The following is a 19,877-nucleotide window of genomic DNA, read 5'->3' as shown; positions in this document are numbered from 1 at the left end:
GCTCCATTTTGAACACCTTTAAACGGTTGAGAATCTCTTAAAAGCTTACAATACACAGACAAGGAGGATTTTAAAAATCAAATCTCATCCCATAGCTCTGGAGAGCTGCACAGGTGCTCAAGTCCCCCCAGCCCATCCACGCTCCCCAAAGGCACAGCAAGAAGCTCAGAGTCAGCGCGGACACTGGCACGCTGCATCCACCCAGGGAAGAGACAGCCTCTCCCCATCCTCCTGGGTGCCACTCTACAGGCACCTCAAAATTCAAGTCAGAACAGACTTTGGGATGACAGCAGACCCTTACCAGGGAACGTGTGCGCACTGAACAGCAGCAGCATTTCAGTGGCCAGCACTCAATTCACACCCTTGCAATTGTATTTTTGAATAATTCCAAGAGAAAAAACCCGGTAACTTGGGTAAAAATTTATTTTACATACAGACCATTGCAACTTAACTATTAATCAAGGGAAGTTATTTTTCCTTCAGGAAGCGACCAGCTGGTCTGAGATTAACAGAAGTCTAAGCCTGAGAGCTGGGATTTTAGCCTGGAAATCAGATCTTGGGGAAAGGGTCCTTCCAAGCACCACTTGGTTCAGTGAGGAGCTGCAGGACTTTAACTGCAGGTCAGGTGCACTGCACAGTGCTGGAAGCAGATTCCCAGAGTCAGTTCAGACCTTTCTGAGGCTGAACTTGCTGAGAAAGATGATCCCTGGAAAGGTATGGATGCATTTCCAATAGTTTTTTCAGCTCTCAAACTAGAAATGGAAGCGGAGAAACAGCACAATCTCTGTGAAGTACAAAACATCGAGTTACAGGGCAGCAGACAAACAAGACAGCAATAACGGTGGGGATTCTCCTAAGCCAAGTGGTCTACGGTAGCGGGTTCCTGGCGGAGTTCATACTATGGCCCTAGTTCAAATGGACAGAGTACAAAAAATACTTTGACCAATAATTAATTGTACTGGAAACAAACAGTCTACTAAAAAGCAATTCTTACTCTAGGTGCCAATGAGTCCTTAAAAGCAGGGAGGGGACTGAGGAGCTGCACGCGGGCAGTGCTGCCAGGATCATTCACGCTGCTCCATTTTTACTTTGGGAGGTCTCAGGAAGGTCCTGTTTTTCTTTTCTTTCTTCCCCTTTGTATTTGCTTGGAAATTTCTCCAGCTGTCCACGCGACCGTCCCGACTTTCCTGGAAAAAATAAAGAGGAAATGGAGAGTTAAGTGCAAGAGCCAGACAACAGGTAATGCATACCAGTTTCAAGAGATCAATAGCAACTTCCCTCTTACCCAGCAGGCAGCACCCTGGCAGCCAGGACGCACAGACGCTGTGAAGAGCCAGAGCTACAGACACAGCACAGGGAACCACAAGTGAGCTTACGAACACCAGTATAAGCACTATACCAGTTTCTTGTTTCAGAAGCAACCAGCTTGAGAGGTACAGTCCTAACTAGAGGCTGCTGAATCCTCTGATGTGCAAAGGAAACAAGAAGCCTCATCTCCAGTGGCTGTTCCTCATCTGTCAGCCCAGAACGTGCCATTTCCTTACTCTCACGTCCTTGAGACAGCTCTCCTCATGCTGCAGCTTGGAGGCACAGAGAAGAGAGAAGGGAAATTACCGCTGCCTTCTCTCATGTCTCTTGCCCCAAGCTTCATCACAAAGACACAATGAGAAAGACATCTGATGCACTCTTTTTTCCTCTCCCTGGCCTGGCTGCAGAGCAGCAGAAACTCTTCTTGGGAAAAAAAAAAAAAAAAAGACCCCAAAAAACCCCAAACCAAAGTATCTGAAGGATGGCAGAAAGAAAAATGAGCCAGGCTCTTCTTGGTGATGTGGAGTGCCAGGTCCAACGGCCTATGGCACAAACTGAAACACAGGAGCCTCTATCTGAACATCTGGAAACATGTTTTACTGAAGGTGACCTAGCACTGGAAGAGGCAGCCCAGAGAGGCTGTGCAGTCTCCGTCGATGAGAATATTCAGAAGCTGGGCAAGCGGCTCTAGGTGGCCCTGTTTGAGCAGGGAAGTTGGACCAGAGGGACCCCAGAGGTTCATAAGGCAACTTCTGTTCTAACCTTCCTGTTTCTGACAGTTTGTTGGTGGAAGCTGTTCTTGAAATTACTAAGAAAGTGAATTTTGAGGGTGGGGTGGGAGAAAGTAGATGTTCCAACCTGCTCCTTCTAAAATACATCAAGATATAACTCAGCTCTGAAAGCAGCCTATTAATAGCTTCCATAAACAGCTTTAAAGGTAGCCACTGAATTAGTACACATACAGGAGCAGCCAAGAATTCCTGTGTTCTTTTGTCTCCAAACACCCTTCCTCAGTGATGGTCACTAGCAGAAATAAGCTGCTTATTCTTGTGTACTCCAGTGATCCGTTTTGGACGCTAACACCTAGCTTTGATACTGTCTTTTCACTTCAATGGTCACCAGCAAGGCTGGAGAAGACACCTGCAAATGCAGAGGTTCAGCTGTCTAGGCATGGCTGAGGACATGCAGGTACTCAGAGTTACAACAAATAGTTCTGCAGCCCCCCTGTTTGGTCCATCATTATTTGCTTGTAATACTGGCTCACATTTCCCCAGCTGGTATGCTTTACTGCATCCCCACAGCAATGACACCCAAGTTCTGCAGCCATTCCGGCATGAGAACACAGAACTACTGCCAGCGGCAAGGCCATTCCTTTCTCTCTGGCCTTGCACCACAAAATCCACTCAACACAGCAGCATTACACAAGTTTTCCAGAATACCCAGCTTTTTATATCCATGTTATATAGCTTACGAACACAAACTCTTCCCAGCTGAGCCTCCAGAAACATCCTAGTTATCCACTTCCCACAGGATGCCAGTCCAGCTCATACACTTCTCTCCCAGACACCCTCTTTTTAAAAATCTCTTCAACAGAGACTGAGATCTGGCTTTGGATTAAGTGCAATCTAGCTCATCTTTTCATGTGGTCCTGCACACCGTTACTGACTCCTGTCCTGCCCACCACCCCCCACGTGTCACAAGACTTCACCTCTGGTGTGTAATGAGGGAAGAGTTACAGGCTAGATCAAATATTTTGGCAGGCTGTAGGTTTGACCCCTAGAACAGCAGCACAGCCACCCCAAAGCTACTTCTGATATGCCTAAACCTCAAATACAGGGTGGAAGGGTTGAAGGGAAGCGACTGTTGTTCAGATCTCTGATATTCACAGGAGATGAATGTAACACTTAGAGTGATCAGACTGAAAAGTAGCAACAACAGGTCACACGAGTGGTTCAACAGCTGACAGATCAAGTTTTACTGATCACCGGTGACCTGGGCTAAGCAGCAATTCAAATTTCTGACCTGGGGACAAGAATGAACTGCTGACAGAGCTGAAAAATACCAGACCTTAATTTACCAGACCTGCTTCTGGAAAGTGACACCAAAGCCCCATTGATGGGCTTTTCTCCTCACACAAGGACAAAACCCAGGCTTGTGCATGATCTTTTACTAAGCGTCTACTTGAATTATCTTACAGCATCTGCAGACAAAAAAAAGTCTCTTCTCTCCAGCAGCATGCCCTGCAGCATAGCCAAGAATTGCTGAGGCCCATCTTGTAGAGCTAAGCTGCTGATTACCTCAAAGTTCTTCTGCCATTCTCGCTCTCGTTTAGCTTTCTCTTGTGCCTCTATTTCCTCTTCCCTCTGCCGCTTCCTGGAAGGGAAGCCACAAAGAAGTTATGAACCCACAAGCAACTCCTTTAAAGACACACAATTCTTTCAAAACGTCTCTGAAAGCTCTTCTGATTGCTTAGCAGATTAAAGTGCTTATCAGAAGAGGTAAATGCGCACACCTAAGATAGCACAGCAAATACTATTTTATTTCAGTTCTGAAGAGCACCAAGCAGAGATGATTTGGCACTGCTGACAGCATGCATGTACTTAATTAGTGAGACAGCTTCTCCTGCTCGGCAAAACAAGCTGGACTCCATAACTCTAGTGGTAAGTCTCTCAGACTGTTGAGAGTACACATTATGAGGCGTTAGTAAACACTTGAGCATGTAAGGTAAGAATTAAATTCCCCCCTCTGCCCAGTTTTCATCTGGAATCAAAAGTAGTGCCTGCAACCATCTCCCAGACTGCCTTCACCGTACAAAAACCATGCCACAGGGCATTTCTGGCAATTAAAAAAAAAATTTAAAAAAATGCAGAAACGTGTCACCATTTCATCGTTTTGGCTGGCCTCCATGTATATACATCAGAGAATATAAGCATACCAAATATATCAATGTCTTCAATACAGGAAGGCAAGTTTCCTGTTTGCATTTCTCAAGCACAGAGCTCCACAATCCACAGGCCGCCCAGAGAAGTGGTGGAATCTACACCACTGGAAGTCACTTTGGCAGGACCCTTGTTAATCTAACCCAAGGTCCTGCTTTCAGCAGGAGATTGGACCAGATGATCTCCAGAGATCCAACTCTGACTTTTCTAAGACTCTGTGATTCCTTATCTTCTCTGAGGAAGAATGAGGGCGAAAGAAGAGTTCGAACTGCACAAGCAGAATGCTTCTCATACCTTTCATGCATTTCTTTTGCTTCTCTTTCTTTCCTCTTAATTTCCAGTTCAGCAAAGAGCTTCATCGTCTGTTTGTATACAGCTTGTTTGAACTATAAAACATAAATCCAGTCTTAAAATAATGCCCATTAGCACAGTTAGGGAAGTCTGTTTTACATAATAATGTAAGAAGCATAAAAAGAATGCAAAGCATACGTACGCCCACATAACTCCATGTTCTGCCTTGACAGCAGTCAGCAGCAGGGACACACAAACAGGTCTAAAACCCTGCTGATTAAATTCTGGCCCTGACACCAGGAAACAACTACTTATTAGCCTCATATTATCTAATTTTCATTTGTATTTATGCTGTGCCCAAACAGAACGGTTCATTTCAAGCTCTCTTATTCTTCTGTTAAGTCTGGCAATGTTACGTTTGACAAAAAAAAAAAGGCAGAATGATCACTGGTCTTGATGCGTTGTAGAAGTCTAGCATTGATTTTCCAGTAGAAAGTATCAGTATACTTAAAACAAATTTCATTATTAAAGACCAGCAAGAGACTTCTGAAAATCAATGGAAAATAAGATGGTTAAGGGTGATATCAAGAGAAAAAAATATCACTTTGTAGGAAAAAAAAAAAAGGTGACGATACTATGGCTACTGATGTCAGCGTCTGATAATCATCTGTCATTCTGTTAACACCTCTAGTTATCACTTGACCTATTCAGACTAGAAACCAGATAAGCACAACTAAGTTATGTCATGCGGTTTTTAATAAAAGTGATTTGTTGAAGAACAGCACATCTATCCTCAAGTAGAAGAAAGTCAAAACAGCTCTTAATACAAAATGTCACGAAGAGCACGTTGTAGATATGCTGCAGTGGGTTCCAGACATGCCTCTGCTGGCAGCAAGAATGCCACAGTTTCAACATTCAGATTACAACAAGAAATTCAATTAAAGAAAAACTACATGAGGCGCAAGCAATGGAGACTTGCTTGAAGAAAAGAACTGGGTATTTTGATCAATATAATCTCATGATATATTTACTCTTTACACTACAGTTAAACCATTTTCTAAAATATACAGGTACCTGACGCACGGTACTCTGCAGCAGCTTATCAGAATTAGCTCTTCTGTGAGTGCAAAGATTTACAACAATCTAACAAGTCTAATAAATACTTCTGTACGGGTTTTGACTCTTAATTCCTCAAACCACATCTTGTACTCCCCAGTTTCTCTGAACCACATATGACTTACAACTTCAGGATCATCCTCTTCTACAGTAGGAGGTTTACCATCCTTCTTCAGTTGCTTCTTTTTTTCTTTTACCTAAAGATTAAGAACAAAAGTAAGAGCCTAAAAAGTTTTATAGGGCTTACGTAACTGTATCCAAGTAGTTCTGCATTCCTACTCCACTGTGTGGAAAGAACTCTGCACGATAGTAAATTCTTGATTTGGATCAATGTTTTATTTTAGACCAACATTTCCTGGTCTTAGGTCCAGATGAATGTACAGAAGATCACTATCACATGAACTGCAGTAATTAAAAATATTATGTTGGACACTATTCATTCAACACAATCCCTTTGTTGTGTTTGTTTGTTTGTTTTTAAGATATATTAATATTCAATATACACCATCCAAACGAGCAGGAAGTTTATTTTGCTTTCTAATATTCAAAAGACTAACAACAACAAGGAGAACATAAAGTGTTCCTTGGTTTAGAGTATCTGAGGCCTCCCATATCACCTGCTTTCTTGAGCTTATTGTGTTTTACTCCATCCACCTCACTCAACTAACTTCTTGGCCAACCCAATCCAAGCTCCTTTTCTTATCTTACGGGTCATTTTCCCCAAAACTCCCCAGTCTCCTGCTGTCACCACCTATTTTCTTCCACCTGCACATGTCTGAAGTGCATAATTCATTCACAGAGTTGAAAAAAAAAATATTTAGGTCAGATCATGTGGTCTGACCTAATTATATCGAGTACTGAATTTCACTGAATTATCCTGCACTGAGCTTAACAGCAGTCTTGAACAAAGCACATTTTGTTCATGTGGTGAAGAGCTCAGAGTCCACCTGCACAACTTCATTACCAGGGTTGCTCAGCTCACCTTGTAATGACCCAAACGTGCAGCAGGTGTACCAAAAAGCAAATTACAAAGGACTGATTACCACTCACCCCCACCTGAAAATTCCTATGGAATACTTACAGTGTGTTCCACATATTCTTTTCCTGCCTGTATCACATCCAAGGCCCTCTTCTTTTGCTCCTGGTCTAGCAGCAACTTGTACGCTTTATCTACAGCTAACAAAAAGCATCAACATTTATAGCATCAGTACTCACATTCACAAGGCATCACAAGATTGCTCCCTAGAAATTTTGCTTCCTAGAATTTGAGGGGGTTTTGTTTGGTTGGGTTTTTTTGTTCATTTGTTTTAATACATCTAGGTACTTGATATCACGATTAGTCAAATGAGATCTGGGGTACAGTTACAGTAGAAACTGTAAGATATCTTTTGGAGATAGCAGGGTGAAAGTATCAGTCCTACCCAGTGATTTAGTTATAGGGCATGAAGTAAGTTTGAGTTGCATAATGCCTCACCATAATGCAAAGCATACACCTAAAACCATCACATCACTTCTGTGGTATGGTCTTTGAATAAAATCTAATGCACAGATCAAACAGTTTTTCTTGAACAGTCTCGAAACCCCATGGACTTGTTTGTTCCGTCGCAGGCTGGCAGTGCGAATACCGCCACCTAGTGAAATTCTCTGCTGAAATGCCACCCCCACACCTCTGCTGCTCCCTCATCTAAAGCACCTCTACAGCAATCCTTTCGCCCCTCAGTGGGCCCTAGTGAACATTTAAACCGGCTACAGAAGAACAGCAGTCCAACTGCGATCGTACACCAGCCCAGGGAAAGGGTGAGAGCATTACCTTCAAACGCCTTCTGGGCTCTATCTGCGTCATCTTGATTTTTGTCTGGATGCACCAATATTGACAGCTGGAAGGGAAAGGATCTTGATATCAAGATCATTGTAAAATGCAAAGAATATTTCTGAGATTTTTGTGAGAGGAGGACAGAAGGAATCACAAGGGATCACATTCCTTTGCATATGGACAAATCAGCTGACAACATGTAGAAATATGCATCAGCAAAACCTTCTAAATCAAATACAATTCCAGTAATAACAGGCTGTCTGAGAAAAGCTGCAGCTTTGGATGTGCAGAATAATATAAACACCCTTCAGCTGCAGTGCCTGGGGTTGATATGAAACCCTTGGTCACCTAGGTTTTTTATCCTTGGTCTTAAGAAGAAACAAACCTACAAAGATCATCCTCAACCAAAGTTTCCCTTTTACTCAACGTCTCCCAAGAAGTTCTCCAGCATCCCTAAGGCTGCTCAAATAGCAAACAATTTTAAGAAGCGGATAAGTTTTTCCTTAGGTTCCTTTACTGAAAGTTAAGAAAACTTCCTGTACTCTCTATCCAGCAGAGACAGGAATTGATCACTACCATCTTCAGCACAACCCTAAATGGGCTGGAAAGCACACGTCCTCCGCTAAGCTCTTCCAGAGAAAGAGAAAGTTGTTTCAAACCCTTCCCATACGGCATTTTTTTTTTTTTACAAGTCTCTTATTTTTGCTGTTGTGGTATGGACTCTCTAGTTTATCTACATCTTTGCTAGTATAATGTTCAAAACTAGTCACAGCGTGGTAACTGAAATTGCATCAGTGGCGAAGAATGCAAAATAACTACTTGCTGAACTCCAGAGGTGGCACTTTCTAGCTCACAGGAAAAAGGTGTGTTTGATTTCTTCAATACACAATTCCATGCACTTTTTTTTTTTATTTCATCAACTGATTTCAAAACACTTTCCCGTGGTATTCTATCAGCCTAAAGCTAAGACAGCCTCAGTTTATTGATTTGCAGATCTGAGAACTCAGCAACAGACTAAAAGGTTATCCTCCCCTTCCCACATACAGAGATAGCCCATATTCCATTACTAACTTGGCAGGCATGTTCCTCTGCAGCCAGCACAGCTTCCTGTCTAAAGACGGCTCTTGACGTTTACACCGCTAATTCAGGTGGGACGATACAGCCCTCCAAACACTGTTTCTTTGCTGCATGCACTGATTAAAACTCAACCTTCTTCTGCAGATGTGTCAGCAGAGTAAGTCTGGGGTAATGTTTCTTGCGTTGCATGCGACAATGCAGATGGGGCAGTGAGCACCTGTCCCAGGTAACCCAGCCACCAAAAACAGCCACTGAAATTCTTAAAGCTCACAGAAAATACACTTCTGAATGCAAGGCCGTATATTTGAGAAAAATACATTTTCTCAGTTCTTAATTTCTGACAAATTTTGACCTTCTCTTTGAACTAAAGTTCAATAAGCTGATTATACACAGTTTGCAATAACCCCATCACACACTTTCCAGGCAAAGCAGCATACCATGCGTGGACAAGGGGCACTTCTCCAGCTCTCCTCCTGTTGATACAAAGACTGTTCTATGCATTTCTTCCCAAAATGGCTACTCCTCTACCCAGATACAGCTTGGCCATCATTTTTCTTGTTCCCAAGCACAGCTGCACAATCCCTACTGAGCTTCTAGTTTCCTTTCAGAGGCTTCAAGTGCAAAAGCCACATACCTGCCGGAATCTTTTCTTTATCTCTTCATCTGTGGCTTCAGGATCCATCTGCAGTACCTAAAAGAGACCATGAGAGCAGAGCAAGTTCGATGATACTCCCCATGTTTCAGGTTCCTGGCAGCAAACTCTGAACATTTGGTTCACTGGCACACAGACAACACCAGAAAGCTCCCCCCATCAGGGAGCTGCTTCAAGGCATGGATTTTCACCTAGTAAAACAGAAACATTTTAAGAGACACCATGTTTGAGACATCCTACTTTTAGCAATGCTAGATTCCTCTGACTGCGCCGGTGCCCTTTCCACAATCAAGTCTCATGTAGACAGCTGCCATCTCTAAACAGCCACAATTGGTCTGAATCTTCAATCAGTCCTGTGTTCGGCAGAAGTGGAAGCATACGGTGGCTTTGGGACACTGTTGACTCATTCATAACTGAGAACTTTGGGGAGGAAACATACTACTTTGTAAGAATTTGTTCATTTTATCTGTTTCAAAGAAGGCAGGAGAGTTTTACCATTTGGTTTCCATGAATGAGTCTACTTGTCTACGTACTGATCTTTAGGGATGTCGCAGAGTTGAGGAGCTCTTTTGTGAATCAATTTACTGAACAGAAATCCTAAGCAACAAGTGAGCCTACTCAATGCAGATGCATGCTGGTCTGACACTAATAAATGTAAATAAAACCCACTCTCTCGCAGGAAAGCTACAGTCCACTTCTTCATGGCTTTCTTAATTTACTCTCCAAGTGAAGCACTAAGATCTACAGAGAACTGAACGTTCTCAAAGTGAATCTGCCGACTGATCTGGCTGACCAGCCCTAAACTGGGACTACAAAAAGCACCTGAGGCTTTAAAAAGGCAGATGAAGATCTCAGGAAGGAATACACAACGGGAAAGCCAGCTCCAGATGAACACCACATTGTTTAATTTACTGTCTTTCTCATTAAGACTTTATAACTGACTGCAACTGGACTCCGACTCTGTAACGTGCAAGGGAACAACCTGTTTTCCAGTGACTCCTCAAAGACTGCTCACTAGCGCAAGCAGTGAGAGTCCTTCTCCTATTCTATGCACTCTGCAAGACCAGCAGGATGAACACCCAAAATAAAAGTCACAACTAGAAACGCCGCCCTAAGAGCGCTCAGAACAGAACCTGACAAGCACGCTGCCTGTAGCTCTTAGGTTCTCATTCAGGAAGTACCTAGCGTTAATCTGCCAAACCTTCCAGTGCTGTTGCACGAGGGAAATGTGTCAAAAGAACAGTTTGTGCCCTCCATAAAACAGTGAAAAGGAGAGCGAGCACGTATACATCACCCATCTCCGTAAATCTTCTGCACATCGAGAATTTTCTTCTTATATTTGATCTTTTTACTGAAATAAATACCCAGTAAATCTGAAAGTTGGTATGCCAAGTCAGAAGGGAGGATAAAATGTTCAAACTAACCTCAAAAGGGTTCAAGTTGAAATAGGAAGATCCAGGTCGGGTCAGTCTGTCAATTTGGTTTTTTGATGTTAAAACAGAGTCTCGTTTTTCAATTTGCTTTACCTGAAGAACAAGAGAGGCCTGTATTAAGTGACCATCACAATGTGTTTACCTGTTTTCCCATGCGATTACTACAGCAGTCATCATCATCCCATAACAATTCACTTGTTCATCCCAAGCCTGCAGTCATTTTACTCAAGCACTAGCGGAGCACATTTTTTAGCGTTTCCTACAGCATGACAGTGTTTTTAGCACTACATTTTCACTATAAATACCCTAGAAAACACTTTTACCTGTCTCTCCTATAGCTCGCTCAACAGCTGTGGCTTTTCCCCGCACTCGGCTCCTACATCAGCACTGTCATCGTGATTCCTCAGAAACCTACCCCACGATTGCTTTTAACCCACTGCTGCCAGGACAGCGCATTAAACACTTTAAGTCACACTGGTGCAAGTAAGGAAGTCCACTTCGTTCTGACCACAGGTTATTTAGTTCAGTTCGGTTTACTTTTTGTTCTTTACAGTATTAATCCAAACCAAACCATGCACTTATAGTCAACCTTTATTTAAAGAAATCATTATCCACCAAACTGTCACGGCTTTTCTGCGGGCAGGCTCAGATAAACCCATCCAAGCTGCACACAAAGTAACGCAGATGAGCAGAGACTGCGGGAAAGGGGCCCCAGGCACCTCCCCAGATGTCAGTTTGTCCACAAAAGGGCCAAGCAGCGAAGGGATATGGCCAGAAGCCATGGAGCGCACAACTCCCACCGGGTTTATCCCAGGGAGCAAAATGGGGGCTGAACGCTTGGCGCCTTCCAACCCCCACAACAGGCGCTTTTCGGAGGGCGGGAGACGCCGCGGGGCCGACGGCAGCGAGCACGGGGAACGCCCGCTCCGCCTGGGCCGAGCCCGAACCCGCCGCTCGCCCACCGCCCAGCAACCGCCAGCGGCTTCTCCCGCCCCGCGCTCCCTCCCGCCCGCCAGCGGCCCAGAGCAGCCGCAGGGCCCGCCATGGCCGAGCTCGGGGCCCGGCGGGTTCCCGTCGGGGCGGCCGGGCCGGGCCAGGCTCCGTGCGGCCCGCCAGGCCCCGGCGCTGGGAGGGGAGGCCGCGGGCCGCCGGCGGGCGGGAGGGACTCGGAGGACGGGGCGGGGCGGGGCCGCCCGCAGCCTCGGGGCCGCCGCGGCGCCGGTACCTCGTTGTAGAAGGTGAGGAACGCCTCCTCGGCGGCGCCCCCCGCCCCGGGCTCCCCCGCCGCCGCCGCCGCCATCGCCAGCACCACGTGACGCCGCGCGCCTGCACACGTGAGGCCGGCGCTGAGGCCGGCGGCGCCCTCGGCACGTGACCGCAGGGCGCGCCATAGCAACAGGCCCCGCCCCCACTGCCGTCGTTCCCTCCCTCTCCTTCCCTCACTGCCGGACACCCGCGGCGGGTCCCGAGGGGACGGCCCGGCCGGGGCCGAGGCCGGGGAGCGCAGCCCGGGGCGGAGGAGCCGTACGGGGTCCCAAGTCCCGCCTCTGCGCGGAGCGGGGCCGGGTGGAGGGGGAGCGAAGGCTGCGCATGCGCGGGCCGTGACGCCGCGGCGCGGCGCGGCGCGGGGCGGGTCCCGTCCCGTCCGCGCGGCGCTCCAAGGGCAGGCGGGCGATGGCGGCCGTGGCGGCGGCGGCGAGGGGCGGCCTGCGTGGGGCTCTGCTGGCGCAGCAGCAGCGCTGGAGCTCGGGCTCGGGCGCCGACCAGGTGGGTGCGGGGGGTGTCTCCGTCCCCCTGTCCCTGTCCCTTCCCCGTTCACAGCCGTCTCTCCCCGCAGCTGGGCGAGCTGGGCAAAGGCGCCGGGAAGGGCGGCGGCGGCGGCGGCGCGATCCGCGAGGCCGGAGGCGCCTTCGGGAAGAAGCAGGCGGCCGAGGAGGAGCGGTACTTCAGGTCAGCAGGCCCGGGGGGCCCGCACAGGCCGCTGCCCCCAACCCCCGGGGCCGGGTGGCCTGGCCCTGGGTCTCTGCCAGCCTCGCCCGCAGCCCGGCCCCCGCCTGCGCGCCCAGGGGCTGCGGGGAGCCGCGGGTGTGCGGGTGCCGCACCTCGTGCCGTGCTTTCTTGCAGGGAGAAGGAGAGGGAGCAGCTCGCTGCCTTACGGAAACACCATGAGGAAGAGATCGATCACCATAAGAAAGAGATAGAGCGCCTGCAAAAAGAAATTGAGCGTCACAAGTATAAGATTAAGAAGCTTAAAGACGATGACTAAGCTGATGCTGCTGTTGATGTGCATGGCCAATGCTGATTGCGGTGTAAAACAGCATTGAAGACTGTATGCTTTGGCCAACGTAATCCAAATTTGTCCAATTACACTGTGGCCTGCAACAATGTCAAATAAACTACTCACTCTCTCTTTTCTGTTCTGGTTAATGGAAAAGAAAAATCCACTGTCTGCTTTTAAACTTCACTGTTCTTCCAAAATAAGGATATACTCCTGAGTAGGCAGTCCTGTACAGAATGTCACTATTTTCTTTAGGTTTATTTGAGAGAAATGACCATGTGTATTTAGTGTGCTGACTTTTACAGGTAAAGCTGCAAGAAAACTTGGGCGGGGGGGGGGGGAATGGTACCTGGAAGAGACCCGTTCACACGGAAATAACTTTGTCTCAAGAAAACTGCCACTGTGGTGTAGGGGTGCCGTGACTCTCCACTGAACTAGCAGAGCACCTATAAAAAAAATAAGGTGCTTTTGTTGCACTTAGTGTTTAGTGCTATAAACTGAGAGGGGAAAATCCTATTCTCAGTTGTGGTGATTTCACTTGTGGTGGTTCCTAGAGCAAGACAACTGAAGTCCTGACTTCTACATGAACGTTCTTTTTCCGAAAGCCTTTATTTGCCCAGTGGTGGTTTGTTCTGCCTCTAGTTCTCCATATTCCTTATCTAAGTCCTTTTCTAAAGAAGGGTGGAATAAGATTAATTTTATGCAGGTTCTGTCACTTTTGTGATTTTAATGCAAAAAATCCATCATAAAATGTATTTCAAGTGACCTACTCAAATAGCATAGCCCTGACGTGAGAAGGATTTTACGAAATAAGAATGGGTGGGTGAGAAAACAGCCTTTCCTTCCAGACCTGCCCTGTCCGGTCGGTAAACTGCCTGAACAGACCTAGGACCTTCCACCACGGGGAAAAGCCACTCTGTGCCACTGCCCAGCGTCGCGGTGGAGCTAGACTGGGGGGATGAGAGGCTGGAACTGGTCGGTCTGAAACAGCAGGCGGCAAAGGGGGAGCCTTTGAAGTACAAAGTGCTTGGAGAAGGGTGTGGCTGGCTCGATGAAGGTGTCCCAGTTTCTCCTTTGTTAACATCCCCAATTAGCTGTTTTCCCCTTCCGCCACTCTCCCGGGAGGAACGCTGCAGCTAGTGGAGAGTAAATGACAGCACTATTGCTCTAATCAAGCCTCCAAGCCCTTAAAAACTCCTTGCTCAGCCGGTGGGAGACAGTGCTGCAGTGAGCTGTGTGGAGGATGTGTGTAGAGCTGTCTCCATGAGGTTTGTTCTTTTTAGTTGAGGCTGGTTAACCTCAGCCAAAAATATTAATATCTCCCCTTCTCCTCCCTGGGAATATCTACTGTGAAGAACTGTGTCATGAAAAGCAATAGGCTGTTGACTTGCTGAGTTTTTACCCACTTAAAATTCCAATTTTTTACCCGTTTAAAAATCTTTTCCCTATTGTCTCTGTCAGCTGGTTGGCTCCCCCCCCCAAAGCTGTGGGGGGAGATGTCCCCATGGAAGACCAATTAATTGGCATTGCAGCTACAGTGGACTATGCCATAGCTGAAATAAGTATTTGCACAACTTTATATTCTGAAGTGAACAGACGAGGGCTTAAATTCATGGTTTTGTGGTTTACTCTGCATCTTTGTGCACCGCTGAAACCTTAGCTATGCCATGAACGCTCAGCCGTAGAGCCTCTGCCCAGGTGACCGTAAGGGAGAGCAGATTTGCTGTGAGACTCCGTGAGAGCGTTGTGATTTGGACCGCTATCATCCCCTGTGCTGCCAGGAGCGGCATTACAAACTCTCTGCAGTCCCCCGGAGGTCAGGTGTGTGGTACAGTACCATGCTACACAGCAGAGAACTTTCCTGCCCACTCTCTGAAACACGTCTCCCTTTCCTCGTGTTTCAACTTTGTGCAAATTGCAGGGGGTCTCCTGCGCTGGTAGATGTGCTGGGTCCTTTACCACGTGTTCGTAAACCCATCCCACTTCCTGGAGAGGAAAGTCTAGTTAATTCACTTCTCTGCAGTCACCCTGAGCTTCTCTCAGGTCATGGCAATGGAAGTACACACGACAAGGACAGGCAGCTGCAGATCTGGGCCAAGCGAGCGGGCTGGGCGTCTCTTTCAGCAGCAGTTTGACTGGCAGATGATGATTATAAAGCCATGCCCACAGACTATGGCTGCTGGAGAAGCTGAACAGATTATCAATGCTGCTGTGTAAAGAAGACGGTCTCCCTCCTGCTTCCAGCTCTTCTCTTCCCTTTCGCTGTCTCAGGTGTTGGACTCCTGGGGGAGTCGTTCAGCCTGTTACCTCCCCAGCCTGTATTTTTGTTCTGAGCCCAATGAATCTTTTGCTAGGTTAGCAAGTTAAATGGCTGGTGGAGTCCAAAAGTGACGAAGTCACCACCAAGCAAACGTGAGAAGTGCTGAGGAGGGAGGTGTGCATGTGGTGGGAGCAGTCTTCTCACATCTCTTGAAATTACCTTGGCTAAATTAGAACGCTCTCTATCTAGCTGGCATGGTAACCGATTTTGCAGCCATCCTCTAGTCAGAGATTCCACGTGGCTGTGAACCTTAACGCCTTGGGTAGTGTCTGTTCAATTTGTCCTCGTGATGAGCTTTCTCTACTGTATTCTACCCACTGACTTTCTCTCTTCCAGGGAGTCCCAATAACCTACATCTCCCTGAAACCAGTTTGCTTTAGTTTAATGCCAGTGCCACTCTGGCCCTTCCTAGTGAATGAGCATTATTTCATTTCCTTGGCGGTGCAAATATCTCTGCCTAGCAAAAGTCCCCTCTCCTGAACTTGTCTCTAGCCATCACAATCACCTCACCCACCCCACCTCTTGTACCAGCTCTTTACCAGGGGCAATTCTCTGAGCAACTGAGCTTCTACGAGAGCTCCCAGCACACCAGTCTCGGCCACAGCACCCTGTCCCTTTTCTTGCGCTGGTTCTGGTGCTCATTAAGACATTTTGTATGCAGATTCGATTGCAGAAATGTTTTTTCCTCTTCCCTGGGGTCAGCAAGAATAATGAGTTTGTGTAGTGTCTGGTCAGCAGCAAGGGTTGTTCAAGGTAAACGTTCAAGGGGAGACCTCTGCCTTTGGGCAAGGGTGATGTTAAATCATCTTGTTTTGTGTAGTTTCATCATCAGTGCATCTCTTCAGAAGTGTTTTTTTTTTTTCTTCTATTGAGGTTTGAACTGTCAGTCTCCGCAAGAAGTTACCAAATGACATGGCTGGGTGTTGCTTGTTACTGATTCTTATGATACAGCAGTAACCCACCACAGGTGAGTACAGCGGACCTAGGGTGCTTCAAGAAAGTTATTCTTCCAAGTGGACTGCAATATGGCAATAGCACCAGCTTGAAGGCTTGTAACATGTTTTTTTTTTTTTTCTGCAGCTCCTTTGGCAGTGCTTGTGATGAAAACATAAGAGGCAGGTAAATGTGAAAGATGTCAGAGTTTAAGTTACAGACAGACCTCTTACTAGAAGTATTTCAGCAACAAGAAGGCAGAGATTATTTAAGATGATCGTATTTGGTCCGATGGACGTTTCACCAGCAGGGTTTGGTATTCTGGAGTGTACTGCAGCTTCTGATGAATGATGCGAGCATTTGTGTGACCAGGAGCAAGCAGTTTATTTGGGGTTCAGTCATCCACCTTCAGGGCCAGTAGACGGAGAGATGCCAGCTACGGACTGCGGCCACTTCAGTGCCTGTGGTTTGCTGTACAACTCCAGAGTGAGTCCGGAGTTTCCTCAATTGGTCTGGAATGGCTGATGGCATGAATAGCCCTCTCCATCCCGCAGACACAGGGGTACACAAAGGAAAGGATTCTTCTCTCTTCCCTGCCAGCACTGGTGCATCCTGGTCATTTGATTTTTCCTCAGAGCTGGACTGACCCTGTTCACAACACCCTAACTCTCAACAGCCACCTACAGCACAGATTCATAAAAAAACCCCTTTACTTCTTGGAGTGGCCTTTACATTTCAAGGAGTTCCTTCCTTACCCCCAGATCCTCTGTCCCTATCTTGCTTCTATAGATCATGGCCCAAAACTGCTTGGCCACTGCAGAAGTGGGAAAAGTGCACTTTTTTTCCAGCTGAAATTGAGCTGGTGATTATCACTGCAGCAAACAGAAGCTTCTTCCCAAGGCGCTTAGTTTGTGCTGAATCCTACACAAATATGATGAAAATCGCCAAGAATCTTTGGCTGAGGGCTGGGGACGGAAGTGACAAGAGAGGGAAGTGATATATCCAAGACGTTTGGCAAGCTAGTTTTAGTGCAAGATACATAGGTCGCCCTGTCTGCTCTCGTCGGGCCTTGTCACACCAGTCCTCCCTACTCCAGAGCAGACAAGGGGACTGAGGTAGGACACAGACAAAGCATATACGTATGTTTTCCCAAAATCAAATACACTGGCTCTGTGCAAGGCAAAATAAATGTAAGTACAAAAAAACCCCATGGTCGTAACAGCAGCATGCCTTCTGTAGGTAGAAATTATTTTCCTGAGCATTTCCCTGCTTTAGGGGAGTGGAACACACTGGGAGGTTTCAGAAAGTTCCCCACTGATAAATAAAGCCTGTAGATTTTTTTTTTAAGACAAACCTCCTCTCACTGAAAGCCCGGGCTTTGACAAACACAAGAAGAGCTGCATGCAGAGCATCAGAGCAAGAGAGGTTTGCTGGAGGCAGGCACATCCATGACACGTTATCCATAATAGCTGCACTGATAATCGGTCAGAATAAAAAGTCTAAAGCACTATGTTGCATTAAAATTAAAAATGTAAAATTTAGATTAACAGCCAAGTTAACTGCTGCTATAGATACCCTTTCTATAGCCCTATCCTTAATGGTTTGAAGCCAGAATAATGTTTGTTAAAGAGTCATAATTTAAACAACATGCCTTTGTCTGACCTGTCTAAAAGCAAAAAGCATAAAATAATAAAATGCTAACTCCATCAACAGCCCGTGAAGAACTGCTTAGCTTTGCCAAACTACTGAAGAAACTAGGGAAAGGTAATTCCAGCAAGGGTTACCACGACCACCAACTCACAGACCCTCTACCCAAATCGTACCACCGACTCAAAAGAAGTCGGTGGAGTAACGGGACTGAACATGCGCACTGATTTATATGCTAGGTGAAGAGACTCTGACCAGCCATTTCATAAAATTACAATGCTTATGTATTAGAAAGTTGACTCTGTTGATGTTTTGTGTATAAATAAGAGGCGATTTGGACCTCTGGTGTGTTGTCTTGGGACAGGCACCCCTACACGCACGTGTATGCAATAAAAGGAATATCTCTGCTCTGTGTGTGAATTGGCTCTTTGCACAACGGGTGACGGATCCAAATTTGGGGACAAGCACCAGAAAATGTCATTTCGTATATATGTTAACAGCTCACACACAAGCTACAGCAGAATCAATTCTGTCATCTTGCCACTGGTGTGGAAACAAAGGAATTTCAGTGCAAGCTTGGAAAAGGAGTGGCAGACTGATGGGAACAGGCTGAGCCTCAGCAAAACTCAACCTCTGGCTGTCAGGAAATAGGCAAATGTCAACAGAGCACAGGGTAAATACATACAGATGCTGAAAAGCCTCATCCCTTCACCTCCTTTGCTCTGTCTGCTAATGGATATGCTCACCTTTCTCCCCTGCAGCATCCAGGGACTCCTGGGTGCTGAAGGAATGAGAAAGGCGAAGGCAGCGTCACCGCCCGGAGCTGCGGTCTCACCTCTCCGCTTTGTTACCAGCTGATGGCCACAGGGACACCGTAGCTTTCTGCACGTTCACAAGCCAGCAAGACTTCTTGCCTGTCCTCCCAGACTGAGGCAAGCCAGCTCTCTGCAGCAGAGACTAGCCTTCCCCTTGGTTCCAAGGCGGTTTTTGTTCTGCCTTGCCTTCGCCCAGGACTAAATCAGGTCTTGTGTCTATCTGTTTAGTTCCAACCAGAGGGAGCTGTAACTAGTATCTTGCCAGGATTTTCTAACAAAACTTAAAATTGAAAAAAATCTAGCAAAAATTTAAAATCACTCTTCATCCTAGAGCATCTAGGACCTCCATTCAGGCTCAGCTTGCTGTCTGGCACTGGACTAACCCTACCAGCTGCAGGCCATCGCTTGTTCCTGGCTAGAGGTGTTCAACATTCAGATCATTTTGGGCTGAGGCTATCATACCCAGCGTGAGACCAAAGAGCAAAGTGGCTGCTGAAGCACACGCAGAGGCTAGGGTGGTAGCAGCTGCGGATATTCTGACGTGACATAACAGAGCCTGGTCTGTAAGCCAAAGGGCTGAGGTCTACAGCCAGCCTGGAGCTCTGGCACCTTTCTATGGCAATAGGATAGAAGATACCTTCTGGTGTCCTGCTGCCTTCAACAGTCAAGCACCCAGAGAATAACAGCAGAGCAGAGCTTGGTTATAGAAACAAAGAACGGCAAACCCCCAACACATGGAGGGCAAGAACATCCAAAAGTAGAAATGGAAGCAAAGGACCACCTTCAACTGGGGACAAAGAGTAGCACGATTCACTCAGGATCAACAACCTGTGCCCAGGCAGCACAGGCAGAAAACCGCAGATGTGCCTTCATGTCAGAACTCAGTCAGGCCCGTTGCAGACAACGTTTGTGCAGTCTGCAGCACACAGCAGAGGATTTTCAAACTGTTTTTCTCCGCGTAACCAGGGTTCTATTGTCGTGTGAATCAAAGCTTATAGACCTCACCACAGCAAAAAATACCAACTAGACTGCTCTATGGAACCAATATGAAAAGGGAAATGGTTTCAGTGTAATTATCATATTCCAGTGAAAAAGTAAAAGTGCTGGATCCTCTTGAAGAGGACATGGGGTGGAAGTGTGGCAGCTTAGAGTTAATCCATGTTTAATTACAAATTATGAACACCAATTTATAAATTGCTTAAATTATTAATCTCTTAGCAGAAAAATAGCATGCTAAAGTCATGTACTGGCAAAA

At 46.6% G+C, this 19,877-nt stretch overlaps 2 protein-coding genes across 2 annotated transcripts; one reads left to right on the top strand and one right to left on the bottom strand.

The window, feature by feature from the left end:
* Positions 1–405: 405 nt before the first annotated feature.
* Positions 406–11,979, bottom strand: DNAJC8 (DnaJ heat shock protein family (Hsp40) member C8). The gene is made up of 9 exons (XM_086764903.1): positions 11,855–11,979; positions 10,621–10,722; positions 9,179–9,235; positions 7,465–7,531; positions 6,736–6,830; positions 5,780–5,851; positions 4,542–4,633; positions 3,606–3,681; positions 406–1,187 (listed from the first exon to the last, which is right to left on the bottom strand). Exons 1-9 carry the CDS (start codon positions 11,927–11,929, stop codon positions 1,065–1,067), a joined length of 759 nt encoding a protein of 252 aa, XP_086621029.1. The 5' UTR covers positions 11,930–11,979; the 3' UTR covers positions 406–1,064.
* Positions 11,980–12,236: 257 nt separating this feature from the next.
* Positions 12,237–13,039, top strand: ATP5IF1 (ATP synthase inhibitory factor subunit 1). The gene is made up of 3 exons (XM_086765063.1): positions 12,237–12,396; positions 12,467–12,579; positions 12,754–13,039. The coding sequence occupies exons 1-3, from the start codon at positions 12,304–12,306 to the stop codon at positions 12,893–12,895; spliced, it is 348 nt and encodes a 115-aa protein (XP_086621189.1). The 5' UTR covers positions 12,237–12,303; the 3' UTR covers positions 12,896–13,039.
* Positions 13,040–19,877: the final 6,838 nt, after the last annotated feature.

The sequence above is a fragment of the Chlamydotis macqueenii genome, chromosome 22, assembly GCF_036417535.1.
Source record: "Chlamydotis macqueenii isolate bChlMac1 chromosome 22, bChlMac1.mat, whole genome shotgun sequence".
In the NCBI taxonomy this organism is placed as follows: Eukaryota; Metazoa; Chordata; class Aves; order Otidiformes; family Otididae; genus Chlamydotis; species Chlamydotis macqueenii.
The sequence above is the reverse complement of the archived record's forward strand: the minus strand, read 5'-3'. Positions and strand labels throughout refer to the sequence as shown.

What these genes read in the sequence shown, in the direction of transcription:
- DNAJC8 (XM_086764903.1), bottom strand. Translation starts at nt 11,929, where the DNA reads ATGGCGGCGGCGGCGGCGGGGGAGCCCGGGGCGGGGGGCGCCGCCGAG. An exon ending in TCAACTTGAACCCTTTTGAG is followed by an intron (nt 9,236 to 10,620) that starts GTTAGTTTGAAC and finishes GGTCTCTTTTAG; the next exon opens with GTACTGCAGATGGATCCTGA. An exon ending in AGCCCAGAAGGCGTTTGAAG is followed by an intron (nt 6,831 to 7,464) that starts GTAATGCTCTCA and finishes GCTTTTTGTTAG; the next exon opens with CTGTAGATAAAGCGTACAAG.
- ATP5IF1 (XM_086765063.1), top strand. Translation starts at nt 12,304, where the DNA reads ATGGCGGCCGTGGCGGCGGCGGCGAGGGGCGGCCTGCGTGGGGCTCTG. An exon ending in CGGGCTCGGGCGCCGACCAG is followed by an intron (nt 12,397 to 12,466) that starts GTGGGTGCGGGG and finishes CTCTCCCCGCAG; the next exon opens with CTGGGCGAGCTGGGCAAAGG. An exon ending in GAGGAGGAGCGGTACTTCAG is followed by an intron (nt 12,580 to 12,753) that starts GTCAGCAGGCCC and finishes GCTTTCTTGCAG; the next exon opens with GGAGAAGGAGAGGGAGCAGC.